General features: G+C 54.8%; 1 protein-coding gene across 2 annotated transcripts in view; it reads left to right on the top strand.

Moving 5' to 3' along the window:
- The window catches only part of CDH4 (cadherin 4), a 558,830-nt gene that overhangs the window by 479,738 nt on the left and 59,116 nt on the right, over nt 1-19,976 (top strand). For both annotated transcript variants that reach the window (XM_029219930.1, XM_029219931.1), the window contains 2 exons: nt 4,796-4,951; nt 9,877-10,021. In XM_029219930.1, coding sequence (XP_029075763.1) covers nt 4,796-4,951; nt 9,877-10,021 — 301 coding nt within the window. The remainder of the gene's footprint in view (nt 1-4,795; nt 4,952-9,876; nt 10,022-19,976) is intronic.

The raw sequence follows: 19,976 nt of genomic DNA, 5'->3' as shown, positions 1-19,976 counted from the left end.
AATGGCCAGGTACCGTACGTTATTTTAATGTCGACATCACTTTAAACTAACCTTTTACCATCTGTTCTGTCCTTTAGTAACAAATGCAAAGGAGCATAATTCTCGGTGGCGTCATAAAAGTGAGATGGGTGATGGAAATGCCCGCCTCCACTCTTTATTCACGGTCCTTCCGGACGCTGCTGTGATGTTTTTCTCATTTTCCAGACACAAATCAAGGGAAACTGCTCTCCCCTGATCTGGTGAATTCATCTGCACAGTATTTCTTCTTAATACGGTAAACTGTGGGAGAATTCAGGGCACCCTGTGCGTATTTCAGAAGGCGCCGCCAAACGGCACCTGGAGAATTAAGGGAACGCGGCTCGACGGTCAGGATGTAATGAGATTTCTTTGCAAAAAATAAAATCTTGAAATGTGTAGCGGGTTCTTTTCCTCCGTTTCATCACTAACTTCCCTGTGAAGGACGGGCAGCCTGGCCCGGAGAGGGCGGGGTGGGGAAGCACACTGCGTGGGCCGGGTGTGTCCCCCGCTCCCCCAATCTCTGCAGGGCCGTACGGGCTCCCACACCCCCCTCAATCCAGGCAGAAGGCGGGCGGTGCCCCGGCCCAGTGACCCGTGGGGGGCGTCCGGCCCGGCCATTCTCAGTGGTCTTGCTCAGGCCGGACAAGGACCAGGAGAACCGGACGCGACGGTAGGAGAGGGAGGTGGGCGGAGCTGGGGAAGCCGGAGCGAAGGCGCCGTCACGGACAGTGCGTGCGCGTGCGTGTGCGTGCGTGCGTGCGCGCGCGTGGCTCCTCTCGGAGGCCCACGTCGGCCCCCAAGCAGACCAGGTCGCGCTGACCTCCATGATGCCTGTGGGATGAAAGCGTCGCCTCCTTCGGACCATCGGTTCCTGATATTTTCTCTTCCCCGTCCTGTCGCGAAGGAGGTAAGAGGCCGTTGGGGCGGCTGGGGTCCCTGCCCCCACGCTCATGACCTGGGGGGGTCGACTCTGGTGTGTGAACAGTAAATGCTGGTTTAGGAAAGGTGTCCTCTATTGGACCGAATTTTCTCGGAAGTGGCGTTTTCTGGGGAACGGCTTGTTCTATGGTCCAGGTTCATTTGGAAAGGATGTTCATTATCAAATCTCTGTGGAGCCTCCGTGGAGACCAGCCTGTGATGATCATTGGGCTACAGAAATAAGTTGCCCGAGAAAAAGCCACCCTTAGTTTCTGAGATAAATCCCACTTAGGCGTGTAGGGGGAGGAAAAGTGAATTTCTCTCGCCCCTTCTGAGTTCCTGGCTGAGACCCCCGTAATAAGAGATTAACAAGAGAACAAGCAGCATGAGTGCGTCATGCATACATGGGGGACCCAGGGAAAATGAGTAGCTCCCCAAGATGGCTGAGAATTCAAGTCTAAGAGGAAAAGGGGAGGGGAATGTAGGCCTCTCAGGGGAGAGGAAGTGACTTGTAGGAAAGATGATGGCCCCTTGGAGGAGGGATGGGAGGTGTGGTCGTGTGGCAGGTCGGCCTGGGTGTGCTTGTCTCTTCTAGCCCCCCTCCCAAGACTAGAGGCAATAACCCTCCTCAGGTGATAACCCCACCGTGGGGGGAGGGGACCTTTGACACCTGAGCCTCCTTGAGTCTCTGTCTCCAGGCAGATGAGGGAGCGCAGAGAAAACTCCTCCTGTACCTGCTGGTTCTCAAGGGCCTGCAGCTGAAAACGGTCGCTACACCCAGGGGCATGTTTGGGGGTGGCGTCTCGCTAACCTTCATCCCCGCCTTTGACACTCCCCCAAGCAGTTTCGCAGCCAAGCAGCTGGGCTGGCGGGTTGCTCCATCTCACTGAACCCATCTCTCAGTTCAGGTAGCAGTAGTCTCATTTCAGGAGGCAGGGTTGCAGGATGGCTCTACAGGATGCAAACAGTCAGGTGTGTAATATGAGGCATTTCCATGGAAGGAAAAGAAAAACAAAGTTAATGGTTGGAACAGGCTCTAAACCCGTTTCTGAGTCCTGGGGGCAGCCAGTCGAGAAGATTTCTGGTTGGTGATCTCACAGCAGCGTCTGCAGTCTGGTTGCCTCTGAAGAGGTCATTGAAGTTCCAGGGAACTTTCTGAACGTCGGCATGGCAACAGGCAGGCAGGCTGTCGGTACATGAGCTGTTTCGGGGGCTTCTCTGAAGTTCATACCCAGTCATCCAGCCTTAGTTTGCAGGGCTTTGGGGAAAGGGCAGTTTTGTTCTTAGTGATTCCAAGTCAGAAAGACAGGAGAAGGGGCTTCCCTGGTGGTCCAGTGGTTAAGACTCGGCGCTTTCACTGCCAAGGGCGTGGGTTCGATCCCTGCTCGGGGAACCAAGGTCTTGCATACTGTGAGGCGTGACCAAAAAAGGGGGGGGGCGGGGGCAGGCAGGAGAACATTAGAAACGTTGGTTTGGAGAAGCGCGGCCAGATATTTGAGGAAACTAGAAGAACGCGGATCCAGTCCAGTTACAGGTAGAAAATAAAACCTCAAAGACAACAAACAGGACTAGAATCTCAATGTACAGCTTTCTACCAAAACCTAAGTTTTCTCTCTACAGTCAGCCACATTCCTACCAAAGGTAATCATGGTAAGACCGATTTGTTTGCAAAATGAATCTGGTCTCATTTAACGTGGCCTGACCGTTTACAAAAGTGTAGCAGAAACAGGACCATACAGGCTCTGTGGAGGTTTGCTCTGCTGGAGCTTCTAACAAGGACTCACCCTCAGGTCACACCTGAGCCCTCCCGTTTGGATGTGATGATGGCGGCTCTAGTGCAGGTTGAACCCCACCTGCTGGTATTTCAGTTCTGACCGTAACATCTCCGTCTCTGTGTGGGATTGGTTTGCAGTTACCTTACTTTGTGCTCTCAGGAGGAGAATGGTATCCAAGGAGGATTTGTAAAACCAGGGGGATTGCTTTTTCTCTTGTGTCCTCTGCTCTGGAAAACTTTCAAACACCTCCTAGGTAAGCTCACCTGACCCTGGAGCCCTTTGCGGAGGAATTTCCTAAAGAAATAGTGGTCTCTTCACGTTTGCTCTTCTTTCTAGCTGAGTTTGAAATTTTATATTTTCTCAAAAAATAAACAGTTTTGTCAAGATTTTCGACTTGGCTAACATAAAATATAAAGAATAAAATGTTCTTTTAAGTCTTATTTTTTTCTCTTAAATTTGCCAAAGGTACATCTATTTTCTTGTGGGTTTTTCTCCGAAGTACAGCTCTTGAATCTATTTATCAGTTCTTCCAATTTTTCTGTTTTCAGATTTAGAAATTTCTGCATTCGTCTTAATCAGTTACTTGGGTGTTTGCCACATCCTGCTTTGTCATTCCTTTCCTTCTGGAGCTAAATGCTCAGTTCATTCACTGTAATTCTACTTTAATGATGAAAACATTTGAAGTTAAGGGTTTGCTTTGATTCAATCTCTGGCCAAATTCCTTGGGTTTCACTGTGTAATCGTCTCCTAGTCATTACTATTTTTAAATCACCTCTAAATGTAGTTTTGATTCCTTAACCTGTGGTTACTTCAGAATGTTTTCTAAAATGTCTCTTTAAAATTATCGTTAAATTTTAATTGCATTATTCTAATAAAATGTCCTGGTCAGTTTTGCCTTGTGCAATTCAAGGTTTTCGTCGTGGTCCATTTGATTATAAAATGTTGCCATGGTGCCCTGGGCTTTGATTTTTAAAAGTTGTGTTTTCTAAAGGTGTATTCAGAGTTTCATGCTAATCTTAATTTGACCCCTTCAGTTATTCCTTTCACATCCTTGTGGCTTATTTACAGTTTCCCACTTTCGGACAAGTGTTTCACGGTGTCTATGATTATTAACTGCCCTTTATGTGACAAGAGTCTTGGCTTCATCTAAATGAAAGACGTACGTCTTTGTTTAATTCTGCTGGTGTCCTTTCTGTGTCCCAAAGACGTATGTTTGTCTAATGATCTGGTCAGAAGTGACATGTTGTTTCTGTGTAGCCCCACCCCACCCCACATAAAACACAGAATCGTGCATTTTTCTCTGTTCTTTCCGTTTCTTCCCCCAACTCTCAGGCTTTGCTAACTTACTTTGGATTTGGGGCCCAGATAAGCATTATTAAATTGTTTTTTCAACAATATACAGTTTCTGTTATAAAAAAAAAAAAACTTTTTGTGCTTGTACTCAGCTCCATAAAACCACATTGACAGCAATTTTCAGAGTTAAGTTTCTGTGTCTAAATACTGGTCGTGGGCCGTTTCTGTCGCAGCCCCCGTTCTTGAGATCCTGGCTGTGACCCACCCTTCAGGGCCTCTGTCAAAGGCGCAAGAACACAGGACATTTTCTGCATCTTTGCGCATCCAGAAATATCTGTTCCCTCCTACACGGATGACGGCTCGGGGGCACAAGCGTATTGGCCCCGACCTTTTGCCCTCAGACCTCCGTGGAGTGTGCTGTTCCCTTGCCCTTGTCTTTGTCGAGGTTTGCTGTGCTGGGTGTTTGCACTGGGTCCTCAGCCACTTCAAACCATCATTTGCAGGCTCTCCTGTCGGTGTCATTGGCTCTGCCATGCTCACTGCACACCCTCTCCTCTTGGAATATTGTGTCCTGTCCTCCCCTGTCACCTGGTGGGCCACCAGATGTGCAGCGGTGGCTCTCAGTAAACCCCTGGCCTCTGCTTGCCCTTCCGGTCCCCAGAGTGGACGAAGCATTGGCTGTGGCCCCAGATGCACCTGGGAGAGGCCACGTGTGTGGCCAGCAGGTGGGATAAACGTGGCCCTGCTCACACTGCAGCCTGACCCTCCCCTCCACCTGCTCCTCCTTCCAGATCCGGTCCGACAAAGACAGCGACATCCCCATCCGCTACAGCATCACGGGCGTGGGCGCCGACCAGCCCCCGGTGGAGGTCTTCAGCATCGACTCCATGTCTGGCCGGATGTATGTCACACGGCCCATGGACCGGGAGGAGCGAGCCTCCTACCACGTGAGTGTCCATGGCCTCAGGTCCCTGAGCGGGGGGAGGGCAAACCCAAGTTTGTATCAGAAAAGCCCAGGGGCGTGTGGGGCACCGCCCCAGAGTGTCTGTTTCATGGGGCTGGGTGGGCCGAGAATTTTCACTTGTAACACGTTCCCGGGTGATGCTGGGAGGGTCTGGGACACACCGGGGGAGCGACTGGTAGAACTGGATCCACCTGGAAGACGTGGATCCACGTGACCTGCCAGGAGCTCTGATGGTCGGCGGGGAGGTCGAGAGGCTGCTGTGCCATCCCCGGCCTCTCTGATGGCCAGACATGCATCCTGCAGCCCTTCTGTCCCTGCCTCTCTGAGAGCGGAAAGGCAGCTCTGAAGCCAGCACTGCTGTTTCCATCTCGGAGCTGTGCGTGGAGAGGGAGAAAGGAGGAGAAAGTGGAGACTTCAGAGTTCAGCTGAAAGGGACTGTCCACCCGTTTCCTCCTTGGCCTCACAGCCTGGTGGCCCATGGGAGTGGCCCTCCGCCCTGGTGCCAGGCCCCTCTCCGGGCTCTGCATCCTTGTTTGCAGGATGAGGGTCTGCACCTGCGGGCGTCACACGGGCTGGAGCCCCGCCCCCAGCAGGTGGGACCTGGGCACTTAACCTCTCCGGCCTCGGTGCTCTCTCCTGCGAAGGGGGCGGATGACCAGGCTGCATCAGCGTGCCGTTGAGAGGACTCACGGATGACCACACGAGAGGCATTTAGGACGGAGCCCAGCCCCTGGTAAGGCTGCCTTTGGGGTTATCGTCAAGACGTCGGAGCTCCCAGTTCCTGGATTGTAATTTACAAACAAAGACGTTCACGTGAGAGGATGGACTTCACAGCCTTCTGCCCGTGTCGTCCTGCTGACCGGCTCTGAGCTCGCTCGGCTCCAGCCCGAGGTGCTAAGTGTGGCCACAGGCTCTGCTGCGCCTCATGTTTGCTGGTTATTCGTTTCGGGTTAATTGTCCACCTCCTGGACCAGAAGGAAGGCTCCACGCGGGCAGGGAGCCGTCAGGCTTGTCCACACCACATCCCCTGGCCCGAGACCAGAGCCCAGCCCTTGGGGGACGCTCACAACCCATTCGCAGAAGGGAGGGAGTGGGTGGGAGGAGGCTGATTCTGTCACTGGCAACGGTGGCCTCCCCTGAGGGACTTCTGATGTCCCGTCAGAAGCAGGTGCACCTGCGGGAGCCCATCCTGGGGGGCGGGCAGTCCCCTCTGAGCCACGAGGGTTTCCTCTCTCAGTGGATTACTTCCCTATGTTCAGGACAGCTACAGAATTTCCGGGTCCGACACAAAATGAAACAGGGGCCCCTCCGAGCTTACTAAGGATTTTAAGACCGTGACGGCAGAGCACTAAACCACACGCAGGCCCTTCTGAACACAGGGCCCGTGTGACTGTGCGGGTCACACAAGGCCATGAGGCTCGTGGCCCCCTTTGAGGTGGGATCGACAGGAAGGCCGAGGCTTGAGGACCCCACCTTGTGGTTGTCTGGGCCTCCAGGGCCCCATCTGCGCCTCGGCGCAAACGGCCCAGAGCTGCACCCAGTGTTACGTCCATTCCTGAGGATCCCCAGCTCCGGGCACCCCAAGAGCTGCTCGATGTCGAGGGCACCACACGCCTCCCTGAGCCCCCTTCCGCACCCCCCAGACCCGCTGCTGGGAAGGCAGGAGCCAGGTCTGGGGAAAGGAGACCCAACTGGCAGTGGTCTGGGGTCTCCAGAGTTCCCGGCCCACCGTTAACCGCCACGGTGGGTGCACAGAATCAGTGAGACAATCCAGCCAACACGTGTTCAGCCAGCCTCGCGGCAGGAAACACACCGACTCAACGTGACTGTTGGCGCCCCACGGGGGCTGTGTGCTGCCACCACAGTGCTCACGGCATGGCTCAAGGTCAAGGTCAGCTCCCCTCGCCTGCCAATGAGTCCGTGCTGACTGAGAGACTGAGGGGAAGAGCTGGAGGCAGACAGGCCCCCAGTTCCTTGCAGCTGTTGGCCAGGGGCCGCTCCCACCTCCTGATGGCACCACAAGTCTCTGACTCTCTCGCCTGCCGCTGGCCAGGAAAAGTGCTCTGATTTTAGAGGCCACGAGGCCACCTCTGTCCACCCAGACAGTCTTCCTGCCACAAAAGCCAATCCCGCCACATGACTGACCTGATCACACGGTGAGCCCCGCTGCCCTCACTCCTGAGACCAGTGCCCCACATCCTTGCGGCCCTTTTAGAATCCTCTCTGCTCCCCCCGACCCCAGTTCCACCGGCACCTTTGCCTGTGGAGTGGGTGGGATGACCTCCCACCTGAGAGGGAGCTGGTAAACTGGACACGGGTCAGCATGAGACGACCGCGTGGAGGCCCACCAACACGAGACAGACGAGCTGTCACTGCCCTGCAAGGTGACCCCCCAGAAGGTTCTCTCAGGACTCCGTAAGAGGGCATGCTATCGGGTTCTCCCGCATACCGTCACCTTGGGCAAGTTCGCTAATCTTCCTGCACCTCCGTTTCCCCGTCTCTAAAATAGGGATCGGACAGCACCCAGCTCATGGGTTCTTGTGAGCTGTGAGGTAAGGCGGTGCGTGTAGAGTTCTGGGGGCACCCCCAGCCCGAGCCAGGGCGCAGCGAGAGCCAGAGGCTGGTGGTGATGGAAGACAGCCTCCAGAGTCCACGTGAGGCCACTTCCAGGGCCCACATAGAATGTTCCGGGTCCCGTGCCCCAGGAAGAAACCAATGGCTCACGATTAAGACACGAAGAGCGAGCACCTGGAAGGGGAAAGAACAGGGTCCCGCACACGGTCCGCAGGCACCCACAGTGCATCACGGGAATTCGCTTGGCGTGCGATGCTCAGATTTGCAAGTCGCAGGACGTTTCTTATCTCCACCACCAAGATAGACCCCCGTCCCCCAGCCGGCGGCTGTGTGTGCAGCCTGAGAGATGGACGGGGCTGGGGGCGCTCTTAGAGATTTCCAGCGGACACCATCGAATGTTATTTAAACTTGGGGGCTGTGGGCGAGGAGAACCGCACCGGCCACTTTCTGTCATTGGCTCCACTCGGGATGCTCCTGCTGCTGAGGGTAGCGGCCCAAGCGGCAGTGTCACTTTAGGTAGAAGATAACTTTAAGTTTAGCTCAGAATTACCCTTTTTAAAAGTCTCAGCCTTTGGCTCAGTGCCTTATCGCCTGGCTGCGCTTGACAAGATGAAGGATGGCCTGGTGGCCCGCGGGAAGGACTTCCGCAGCAGGGCAGGTGCAGACCGGGGCTCCCGGAACTGGGGACTGACGGCGGCTGGGGCGGGTGGCTAGTGGAAACAACCGCACAGCATCCTGAGATGTTTAAACACGATACTTCAAGCCTCTCTGCAAGGGGGCAGCCACACCACTTAGCGGGCTGCGGGTCCCGGGAATCAGCGCTCATTTGTCCCCTTCTGATGACTCAGATCACCTGGTCTGTGAAGCCAGCCTGGAGCTCCCCACTAAACACACTGTTTCAAGGGTAAAATTCCACCCAGGGCTGTCGGGCTGGGGCTGGCGTGCTGCAGTTAGCACGAGGCCCCTCCTGCAGGCAAGGATGGGCACCGCTGCCTCTCCCCTGAGGCTGGCAGAGCACAGGGTGCAGGGCACTGAGGGGGTGGCGTGGACAACTGTGGGTGGGGCCCCTGCTCAGAGACCCCTCCCCCCGGAGGCCTGGAGCACAGGCTCTTCTGGCCACCCTTGGCTTGGCGCTGTCTTGGTGTAAAGACCCTGAGGTCTGGTGTGTCCGGCTTGGAGGGTAACGTGATTTCCACAGAGAGATGGGGTCCGGGACATGGCTGTGTGACAGTCACAACTCTGGCTGGAGAGACCCAAGGCAGGTGCCTTCCACTCGCCAAGACTTGGTTTTCCCGTCTAAATCCCAGGTCCCCAGTGGTCCTACTCCAGCCCCCGCTGCTGCCTGCAGAGCTCAGCCACTCTGCGTGCCCCAGGGAGGCCTCCACACTTGCTGTCCTCTTGGCTGCTTGTCCAGGGCTCAGCTCCAACGTCATCTCCTCTGAGAGGCCTGCCTGGCCTCCTCCCCACCCCAGCGGGTCGCTGTGGTCACACACGTTCTGTACTGCTTCCTTTCCTTCTCAGGGTCCGTCTGCCTTCTACACGAGAAGCCCCAGGGCAGACCCGTGTCCCACTGAGCCATAGTCTAGGGTACAGCCCAGTGCCTGGCACAGATGGGCCCTTGATAGATATTGACTGAGGGAATGAATTAATGAGTGAATGAGTGAATAAAAGAAATCCAGAAGTGAAGGGGTGAGTCTGAGCAGCCCCTCTGGACGCTCCAGGCCGAGTTGAGGAGGTCTCTTCCCTTTGTACCTTCAAGTCGTTCCCAGATGCAGTTCCCTGGAGCCCCTTCCCCAGCAGAGTGGGGGCTTCCACCCCAGGGCCCCTGGACCCGTTTCCTCTTTGCTGCCCCAAGAACAGATAAGCCGGGGTGTGAATGGGCAGCAGGGTGGCCTCACAGTGGACCCCCAAGTTCAAGGCCCCCATGTGTCTCTCCCAGGCCTGACCTCTCAGCAGCAGGAGTCTAAGCCCCCAGCCCTGGTTGGCACAAGTGGCCTTTGTGTAGCTACTCTAGGTGGACGTGAACTCTCATGGTCAATAGTGTGGGGACGGTCTGAGTGGGTCCTGGGTGGGCATCGGCGTGGGCCCTCGGGTCAGTTTCAGGCTCCCATGGGACACCCGGTTTTGCCCTCTCAGGACCCTTCCCCATTTCCACAGAGAGCCGAGGCTCATGACGTGTCCCCGGGCTGCCCCTTGGGGGGCCCGGAGCTGTTATGTCACCACCGTCCCAGCGCTGTGGGTCCAAGGAAGCTGCTTTCGGCTGTTCTTAGGCGGCCAGTCAGGTGTGTCCCCACTGGGCGGCCGCCGGCCCTGATGGCGTGTGCTGCTTTCCAGCTCCGAGCCCACGCCGTGGACATGAATGGCAACAAGGTGGAGAACCCCATCGACCTGTACATCTACGTAATTGACATGAACGACAACCGCCCCGAGTTCCTCAGCCAGCTGTACAACGGCTCCGTGGACGAAGGCTCCAGGCCAGGTGAGCCCCGGGCCCCGAGGGCGGGCAGGGGCCCCACGCTAGGGGAGGGCCACGCAGCCCCCGCCACCGCGGGGGCACCGTGGGACTCGTCGCTGACGCGTTTATTTTAGCGGGTGTTTACGAGTACCTACTGCGTGCACTGGGGAGCGGGGTCCCTGCTCCACAGACCTCACGGTCCAGAGGGACCACAGACAAAAGAGCAAAAACAGGGAATGAAGCTATTGCAGTGATGATTAGGCTCAGAAGGAAACCCATGGGGCACTGGGTCATGGGGCCGGCTGTAGATCAGGGAAGGTCCCTCTGCGGAGGCACCCTGTGGGCCAAGAGCCGATGCGTGATAAGGAACAGCACTGAGAGAAGGGCTGGGAGGGAACTAGGGGTGGAAAGAGCATGTGCAAAGGTCCTGGGGCAGGTCAGAGAGCAGGCCGGCCACCTGAGGCCTCCTGGGCACCCTTGGGGTTTGATTACAAGCACAACAGGAAGCCCGTGAGAGGGCCGACTCCCCAGCCCGAGGAGGTGAGCCGAGTGCCTGAGGCCTTGGTTCCCCTCAGAGCTGACCCAGAGCCTGTCTTCCCGTGGGCTCCTGTCCAGCATAAATGGTAACGACCACTTTATAGCATCTGGCCTCTGGGTGACATCATGACCAGGAAGTGGGCACCCCCCTCTCCCCTTTAGACTCAGGGCCTGGGGAGGTGGAGGAAGCCGCCCCGGCCCCTTGGTGTGGATGTGGGGGGAAGCCCCAGCCGATGCTGGGACCCCCGCTCAGGGACCTGCAGCATCGGCTGGGAACACGTCACAAATGCATCGCTTGTGGCCGCACCTGCTGATTCAGACGCTGCAGATGGGGCCCCGGGGCCAGCAGCCGAGCTCCCAGGTGATTCTGCACTTGCTTACGTTTGAGAAGCACAGCCCCGCTGTCTCCTGATTGGGGGCGGGGTTGTCCTTGGGACAACTGCTCAGCTCAGGTCGAGTGGGGAGCTGAGTCAAGCACCACTGCTGAGGTCCCTGCTGGGGCTGCCGGAAGTTACCGCTAAAATATAGGACTCGGGTTACATTTGAACTTCAGAGAAACAAGGGATCATTTTTATGCAGGAGTATCGGGAACATACTTAGAGTAAAGGGTATTGCTTGTTGATCTGACCGTCAGGTGTAACCGGGTGTCCTGCATCTTAGAGGCTGCCCCTCCCTGGCTCCCCGGCGGGCACCCATCCTGGGAAAACTTCCCAGCTCTGGGGAAGGTCTGCGGTGCCGGGCAACCTGAGGCCAGCTTCCCGGGCCTCTGAGGAGGGGTCAGTGGGCGTCCGGCTTGGGGGGAGGCGGGGTCCGCGAAAGCAAACATTTATCGACCCTTCTCCCCTAGCTCCGTCTTGGGGCTGCTGCTGCAACAAGGTGGATTGCGTTTATGATTGATTGTCTCTCAGAATTGGGACGCTCGGGCCAGCCTGGTGTCAGCAAAGGGAACGGGATATGACATTATTTCTGCAGGAACCCTGGGCAGCTGGGCCCTGCAGGCCCCTGAGGGGCAGGGGCAGGCGGCAGGTGGCCATATTAGCTACAAGCAGCCAAAGGAAACAGATGAGGGCTGCCAACAGCCAGCTCTTTAAGGATCAGGGTGGGGAGTGAGTGTCAGGCTTGGGGAAGGGGCTTTCTTGTTAACAGAAGCGGCGGGTCCTCTCTCCCCAAGACCCAGGACGCTCTGTAAAACTGCCTGGATGTCACAAATCAAGCCTCCCGCATCTTACTTTCAAATAGATCGATAGAGACAGTTTTCCCAAATGCGTAACTGCCTTTACTCATTAGGATAACGAAAGCAGCAAATTACTCTGTCTCCCCCTCGAAATCCTGATAGGAGCATCCTCGGATAGCTGGGTGTGGCCTGGGCAGGCTGAGGACTGGTGTTGTCCCTGACTGGTCCTTGATTCCCCAGACACTTTGAGCCTTTCTGGGACCTTTTGCACTAAATGTTGGCTGACTTTCGAAGCCCCTGGGGGCCCCCAGCTGCACCTCTGTTCCCGGAACAACCCTCAGAGGGGAACAGTGACGTGCCTCTTTGTGCAAAGCCAGGGATGGAGCTGCACGGTGCCCCGTTGGACCTGGCTTGATGCCCTCGCTCACCCTGATGTCCAGACAAAGCGGGCACTGCATCCTCGAGGCAGGAGACTCCCGGGGACTTGGAAATAGTCTCTCCAGTTTCTTCCCTTACACCAGTAAATTACAATAATGGAAGGGTTTTACACAGTGCCTTTGTGGGATAAGGAAAAACTACCGCCAGAAGTTAGTCATTATTTTCTGGAATGATACAGGCTAATGAAGGGTGTCAGAGGCACGTTCTAATGGAAAACAAATAGGAATGTGTGTTTAGTATTGACTCAGCTGGATAGGAACCTTCTAAGGTTTGGGAAGTTCACATGGGGACATCAGCAAGCCAACTGGGGCCAGATCCCAGGCCAATCCCACATCACCCCACGTCCTTCTCCCAGCCCCAGGCCCCTCAGTTTTATGAAATCCTCTCTGGCTTTGCTGGGTTGAATGGGCTCACACACGACTGTGGCTCCTACAACTGAGAAGCTAAATTTCTCCTTGTATTTAGTAGAAATAGCCACGTGCCACGTGTGGGTAGTGGCCGCCGTGTTGGGTCCCCACCCAGACGGGGCCCCCTGAAGCTGGCGGTCACAGCAGCATTCCCTCCCCTCCCCCCGGGAGCATCTGTCCCCTCCTGGTCTCGTCCCAAATCCTGGATGGAACTGGCCAGGGGCCACCAAGCCCCTTGGAGACTCCACGCGATGCCCCAGATGAGAGCAGAAAGGGAAGCATGTCCGCTGACCCCGCTCTGAATGTCTCACCGCGGGAGCTTTTCTCGGGTGGGTGCCCCGCCGCTTGCTCCCTGTGCACACGTCACCCCTGCCTTTCCAAACTCTGCCATTTCTGCAGAGCCCCGCCTTGACACCCACCCTGTACTGTGTCCCCCCAATCTGCCTTGCCCACCCCCTTGAGGCGACCATCCCACACCCCCGGGCAAACGCTGCATCTGCAGGGGCGACTGTTTTTGCACACAGGATGAGCACGTTCGCTGTTTCCATGCACTCCCTCTGTCATGATGGGAGGGTAACTGATGTGCGTCCCTGTGCAGCAAAATGGGTCTTAAGTAAGCGGTCGTTTCTGCCAAGGCCTCTCTCCCTGGCTTTGAAATTGACTCTGAGTTCATAAGTTCAGATTCGTAATAATTTATAAGAATTATCTATCTGTAATAGGGATGTTTTCCATAAAGAATTGGAGTTTCATTGATTTCAAGTTCACCAGAAAGTGGAACCAAAATTAGGGTTCCCAAGAAGAAGGGTCCCACTGAAATGAGACGTGAGGAGGCTCAAGAGGATTGTGGCCTGGTGCCCGCTGGGGCCTGGGGTCCACAGAGGTATCTCAGGCCCCTGGGTGGGCAGGAGGCAGGCGGGCCAGGCTTTGTACAGACTTGAGCCAGCTCCCCAGGTATCGCCACCCCATGGACTCCTAGATGCGCTTCCCATGGGGTCTCATTGGAAGAAATGTCTTTTTAAGAAATCTTTTTATTTTGACATAGTTGTGGATACACATGCAGTTCTAAGAAATGGTACAGAGATACCCCACAGATCCTTCACCCAGTTTATCCCGGTGGTAACATCTTGCAGAGCTGCCGTGCAGGGTCACACCAGGATGTGACATTGGTGCAAGCCCTGGCCCTCACTCAGACTTCAGCAGTCTTGCCTGCATGCAGGTGTGTGTGCGCGTGCGCGTGTCTCCAGGTGCGTGCGGTTTTATCACGTGTGCTTCGCATGACCTCCACGGTCAAGACGCTAACGGTTCCATCACAAGGACCCTCAAGCTGCCCTTTCAGAGCCACAGCCATCTCCCCACCCACCCGCCATCCCTAACCCTTGCAATCATTGATCTCATTTGTCTCTATGATTTTGTCATTTTAAGACGTTCATATAAATGGAATCATAATGGTGTGTTACCTTTGGAGACTGGCTTTTTCCACTGAGCATAATCCTCTAGATATTCATCCAAGTGGTGTGTGTCCAAAGTTCATTTCTTTTCATTGCTGAGAAGTCTGCGGTGTGGATGCGTTGCCCTTGTTCACCCTTTGAAGGGCATTTGGGTTGTTCCCAGTTTGGGGCCATAGTAAACCTCCAAGATCTTTCATCCCCATACAGACTTTTGCGTGAATGTAAGTCTTCATTTCTCTGGGACAGATACCCAAGAACGCAGTCACTGGGTGGCACAGGGAACAAGGGGTCAGCTCTGCGAGGGATGGCCACGCACTCTTCTGGAGTGACGGTGCCGTCTTCTGTCCCACCACGTGGGTGGCCCGGCTTCTCCACGCCCTCATCAGCACTTGGTGGTGTCGTGTTGCTTTAGCTGTTCAGAGCGGGGTAGTCGTATCTCATGCCGGTTTTCACTTCTATTTCCCTGATGGCTGACGACCTTGGAGATCTCATCCTGTGTTTGTTTGCCATCCGCACATCCTCCTCGATGAGATGGCTCTTCATGTCTCTTGTCCATTTTCTAAATAGTTTGCTTTTTTAATCACTGAGTTTTGAGAATTCTTTACTTATTCGAGATACAAGCCCTTTGTCGGACATGTAGTTTGCAGGTATTTTCTCCCCCTCCGGGACTTGTGTTTTCATCCCCTTTGTGGCGTCCTTTGGGAGCAAGAGATTTTCATTTTGATGCAGTCCAGTTTTCCACTTTCCGTCGATGGACTGGGCTTGAGTATTGAGAACTCTTCCCAGGCCCTGGGTCCTGAAGATGCTGTAGGCTTTGTTCTAAAGGTCGTGAGACTTCACGTCCGGGTCATTTCTCTGCTCACGGATGCCCGGGTGCTCCTGCACCGCTTGTTGGAACGGCTTTCATTGAGTTGCGTTTGTACTTTTGTCAACAATCAGTTGGGCCTATTTGTGGGTTTGTTCCTGGGTTCTCTGCTTCTATCCATTGATCTGCGTGTCTGTCCCTCTGCTAGCCCCGCACTGCCTGGGTGACTGCGGCTCCATGGGAAGCCTTGACGTGGGGCGGAGTCGAAGGCTGTTGGGACGGCGCGTTAAGTGTTCAGACCCTGGCTGTCGCCTGTGTCCTCCCCAGGTGGACCGTGCACTTGGCAGGTGGCATCGCGTGGCACTCAGCCACGCTTCTCAGAATCCAGGCGGCCGGCCACCATGTGGCCAGCGTGCGGCGTGGCGGGGCCTCTGCCGGCTACTCCCTCTGTCTCATCGTTAAATGGAAGTAATGGTAGCGCCCACCTCCTGGAGTCAGCTGAGGGCGCCCACCTGAGGCTCCCGACACCTGTGCTATCGTTAATCGTGTTATTAATATTAACGGGTATTAACTTATTAATATTGTTAAACGTTCTTACTCAAAATATTAGTTCATTTTCCCAACTCCAGCAAGTACATTTTCAGGTTGAACCTCAGATTGAACCATAAGACTCACTTAAAACCAGCTGTCCTTTATGTTACGTTCCAGCGTCCCTCGGGCCACCCTGCTGGTCTCCCTGATGGCCAGGCTAGACCTCAGACATGCGTTCTTCTGAATCATCACGAGCTCCCCATTGGCCACGTCTGAACAGTGGCAGTTTCCCAGCCTGGGCTGGGCTCTGGTCCCCAGGGCTGATGGGGAGGGTTGGGTGCACATGCTTCTCAGGGATCTGCTGGCTCCCGGAAGCTTCTGGGAGGCGGGAGGGAGGATGCACAGGAGAGGAGAGGGGGAGGGGCCGACCCAGGGTGAGGCCACAGCCAGGCCTTGACCAGCCAGCACCCAGCAGCAGAGGGCATCCCCAGAGGAGAAGGTGGGGCCCCGAGGGGCAGGGGGAGCCCATCCAGGTGCCGGCTTCCCCATCAGGTGCCCACTCACCCTGGACCCGAGTCCTGTTCTCAGAGCTGCATCCAGGGGCAGCACTGCAGGGTGGATGCTGAGACCCTGGGAGGCCCTCCCCTAGGGCGGTTTTCTTCATCAGAAGCAAGAGCCCTCCTGCCCCTCGGGGTGACCCTCCGGGGTGCAAGCACATCTTAAAAGGCTGAGTTCTGAGTGAAATAAGTCAGAAGGAGAAAAACGAATACCGTACGCTAACATATATATATGGAATCTTAAAACAAAATGATTCTCAAGAACCTAGGGGCAGGACAGGAATAAAGATGCGGGTGTAGAGAATGGACTTGAGGACACGGGGAGGGGGAGGGGTAAGCTGGGACGAAGTGAGAGAGTGGCATGGACACATATGCAGTACCAAATGTAAAATCGATAGCTAGTGGGAAGCAGCCGCATAGCACAGGGAGATCAGCTCTGTGCTTTGTGACCACCTAGAGGGGTGGGATAAGGAGGGTGGGAGGGAGACGCAAGAGGGAGGGGAATGGGGATATATGTATACATATAACTGATTCACTTTGTTATACAGCAAAAACTAATACACCATTGTAAAGCAATTATACTCCAATAAAGATGTTAAAAATGAATAAAATAAAAGGCTGTGTTCTGCTCCTTTGAGAAGAGGAAACAACAGATTAAAAACAGCAGCTGGGGGGCCTTCCCTGGTGGTGCAGTGATTAAGAATCCGCCTGCCAATGCAGGGGACACAGGTTCAAGCCCTGGTCCGGGAAGATCCCACATGCCGTGGAGCAACTAAGCCCGTCCGCCCCAACTACTGAGTCTGAGCTCTAGAGCCCGCAAGCCACAACTGCAGAAGCCCACGTGCCTAGAGCCTGTGCTCCGCAACAAGAGAAGCCGCCGCGATGAGAAGCCCATACACCACAACGAAGAGTAGCCCCCGCTCGCCACAACTAGAGAAAAGCCCGTGTGCAGCAACGAAGACCCAATGCAGCCAAATAAATAAATAAATAATTTAAAAAATAAAAATAAATAAAAACAGCAACTGGGCTCCCTGACCTGAAGCTTGTGAGCCCCGACTGCCTTGTCCCCCTGCTCTTCCTGAGCCCCTGAAGCTGGCTCGGGGCAGTGGGGAGGCCCCACGTCTCTGCAGGAGGCCTCAGGCTCCCCCTGCAAGGGGCGCACCTTCCGCGGCAGCTCTGATTATGCAGCCGTCGCAGAAACACAGGACTGACCAAGGGCCTCCCGATGCTGGGTACTGTCCTCAGGCCTCCCGGTGGGATAACCTACTGAAAGCTGACAGTCCTGTGACACAAGCACTTTGGAGATGAGGGAACGAAGGCACAGAACAGGCAAGTAAGGACACAGCCAGTGACAGGTGTTACCAAACCAAACTCGGGTCCGCTCGCCCACACGGTGCAATCTACTGACACGCGGTTGTGGTGAAGGGGAGTGCAGGTGTTTACTGAGACAGCTCCAAACAAGGAGAGCGGGTGGCTTGTGCTCAGAAACCCCGCACTCCCCAGAGGGTTTCAGCAGAGCGTTTTTAAAGGCCAGGTAAGGGAGTTGGCGGTCCCAGGGTACGTGATCAGCTCGTGCAAAATTCTCTGACTGGTTAATGGTGAGGTAACAGGGTGGGGTCACAGGCGTTCACATTATCAATCCTCAGGCTCCAGGAGGCCTGTGGGCCACATGCTCAAGATCATCGGGGCTACGTCCTCATAACTGGAGCCCCCTTCCGTCTGCAGCAGCCATGGGCCCACGCCCTTTCCGACAGGCTTCTCCAGCTGGAAATGGGATTCGTGGTGTCACCTCCTGCCCAGAGGCAGCCTGACCAGTCTCATGGCATCTCTCAAGCCTTTCAAGTGTGTTGACTATTTTTTAACAAAAGGACTCTAGTTGGAATTTGTGCTTTCCCTAACCCCTTGTAACTGTGTGAGGGCCTATATTATACATTTTGCAATTAATGTTGCTTTAAAATATTAAATAGAGAAATCTACGTGCTGCAAATGAGGTCAAAGAAACCTTCATCTATGTAATGCAGTTTTTTCTTGAATAGATGATTAGTGGGCCCCGTTTATTTATTTATTGTATTTCTGGGCCGGCGGAGCCCCCGCGATTAACGCCACGGACTGATGCACACGTGGCGCCAGATACTTGAAAGCCATCTGCATGTTAAGAATTTAAACCTTTAGCCTCAGCGATCTGAGCAGAAAGCCAATTATGGAGCTGAATGAGTTTTCAAATTAAACTGCAATTTAAGGTTTGTGAAATTAATCCTTTAAGGCGCATGAGTGTTTGTACACGAACTGCTCAGAAGAACCAAGAGTTTGCCTTCTCCCCCTCTTCCTGCTGGCGCGATTTATGAAGGATGTCCGGCGTCTCGGGCAGCAGACAGCATGCCCTCTTAGAGGAAAATGCAGAGTGATGTTCAGTTTCGTTAAGAAAAATGCAGGCCTCTCTACTAGGGGGAGAGGCCCAACGAGGCCTCCAGAGAAAGCCCCAGAAGGATGATTTTCTGCTCGTTCTCACAGCCCAGGTGATGGGGGCGAGACTTAACTCTCCGGTTACTACCGATGCTGCTGCAGTGAGTGGGTCCTGGCAGAGCGTTTAGCTGGGTAACGCGGCTGAATCGCTCCCTCCCTCCTGTGGGCAGCCCAGCTGTGCCATGGCATTGCGGCTGCTGGGCGCTCACAGCTGCCTGTGGACCAGACCCGCCCCCACTGGAGAAGGCGAGAGGATCAGGGGGACCTTGATGCCAGGGTCACGCTTTCCCAGACACGTGGGGGGCTGGCCCTGCTCACACCCCGAGACGTGGTGTGGCCACTGAACACTTGCTGGAGGGTTCGGGAAGGGGCACCCTCAAGTGTAAGGGGGAGACTGAGACACAGGACATGGGCAAGGGGGGCAGAAGCAGGGTGCCACCAGGGCAGGGCCTGGCCCCCAGGTCAGCAGGTGTCGCCAAGTGCCCAGACAGTGAGTGGAGGCCACCTCCCCCAGGCAGCTCTCCAGGTCTCAAAAAGGAGTTCCTTCTGCCTCCGCCCCATTCTCGTCTTCTAGGAAGGAAGTGAAAGTCACGGAGCCCTTGCTCAGTTCCAGGGCCCTGCAGATATATATTTCATCTGGGTTTGTTTCCATGGCAACCCTGCCGGTTGGCCTTTGGGCTCAGAGCACTTGGGCATGCATGGGTCACCTGACCACGGAGTGGTGGCCATGGACCAGCCAGGTTTCCAGAATCTTTTTTGAAGGAAACCAAATTGTGATTAAGGCTGAAAAAAAAGTCCCATCAGTTACCTTATTTCTTTTTTTAAGTAGCATTTTACCTTCTGTTAATCAAGTGATAATCTTTGGAGGAAACTTGAGAGATACAGAGAAAATCACAAAGAAAAACATCACAGTCTCCCATCTTGCCTGCCACGCAGAGATTGCCATGAGCACGTTCGTCAAAGATCCCTCTGGTCTTATCTCCCTGCACGAACATGTTGTTATATTAAAGAACACAGTTTAGAAACTGGATTGTTTTCCGTTTTGCTGTATATCGTGAACATTCCAAGCGTCACGAAATATTCTGGCTTTAAACAGTTCCGTCGTGGGAATGTACCACAATTTATTTAGCCAACACCCAGTTGGCAGACATTCGGCGTCACGTACTAATTGATTATGCTCCTTGTTTATCTGCACCGCTAGATGTGAGCTTCTCAGGTCAGGGACTTTTTTTTTTTTTATTTGAGACCATTGTTGACCCACACGTGCTTGTGCAACAAAGGACAGAGAGAGTCCCTCATCCAGTTTTTCCAACAGTAATGTGGAAATAAATGAAGACCAGCCAGTGGGAACCAGCAGAGGCTGTGTGTTCAGAGCAGGGGGGTCACCAGCCACCATCACAGGCAGAGACTCGAAGGCAGGCAGAGGACCGGGGAGCTTCATGGTAGAGGAGGGGGCTCAGGTGTGCCTTGGTGGGGGCTGGTAGTGGGGGCCTAGAACGGGGCGTCCCATGTGGGTATCTGGGGGTGCGCTTCGACTTCTCTGGCTGATTGCTTTTAATCTGCACCTGAGGACTCTGTTATTGGGATCTCCCCTGGTCTCGTCCTGGTCAGTGCTTTCT

The sequence above is a fragment of the Monodon monoceros genome, unplaced genomic scaffold, assembly GCF_005190385.1.
Source record: "Monodon monoceros isolate NGI ecotype Baffin Bay Population unplaced genomic scaffold, NGI_Narwhal_1 Super_Scaffold_13, whole genome shotgun sequence".
NCBI lineage: Eukaryota > Metazoa > Chordata > Mammalia > Artiodactyla > Monodontidae > Monodon > Monodon monoceros.
This window is presented reverse-complemented; position numbering and strand designations above follow the sequence as displayed.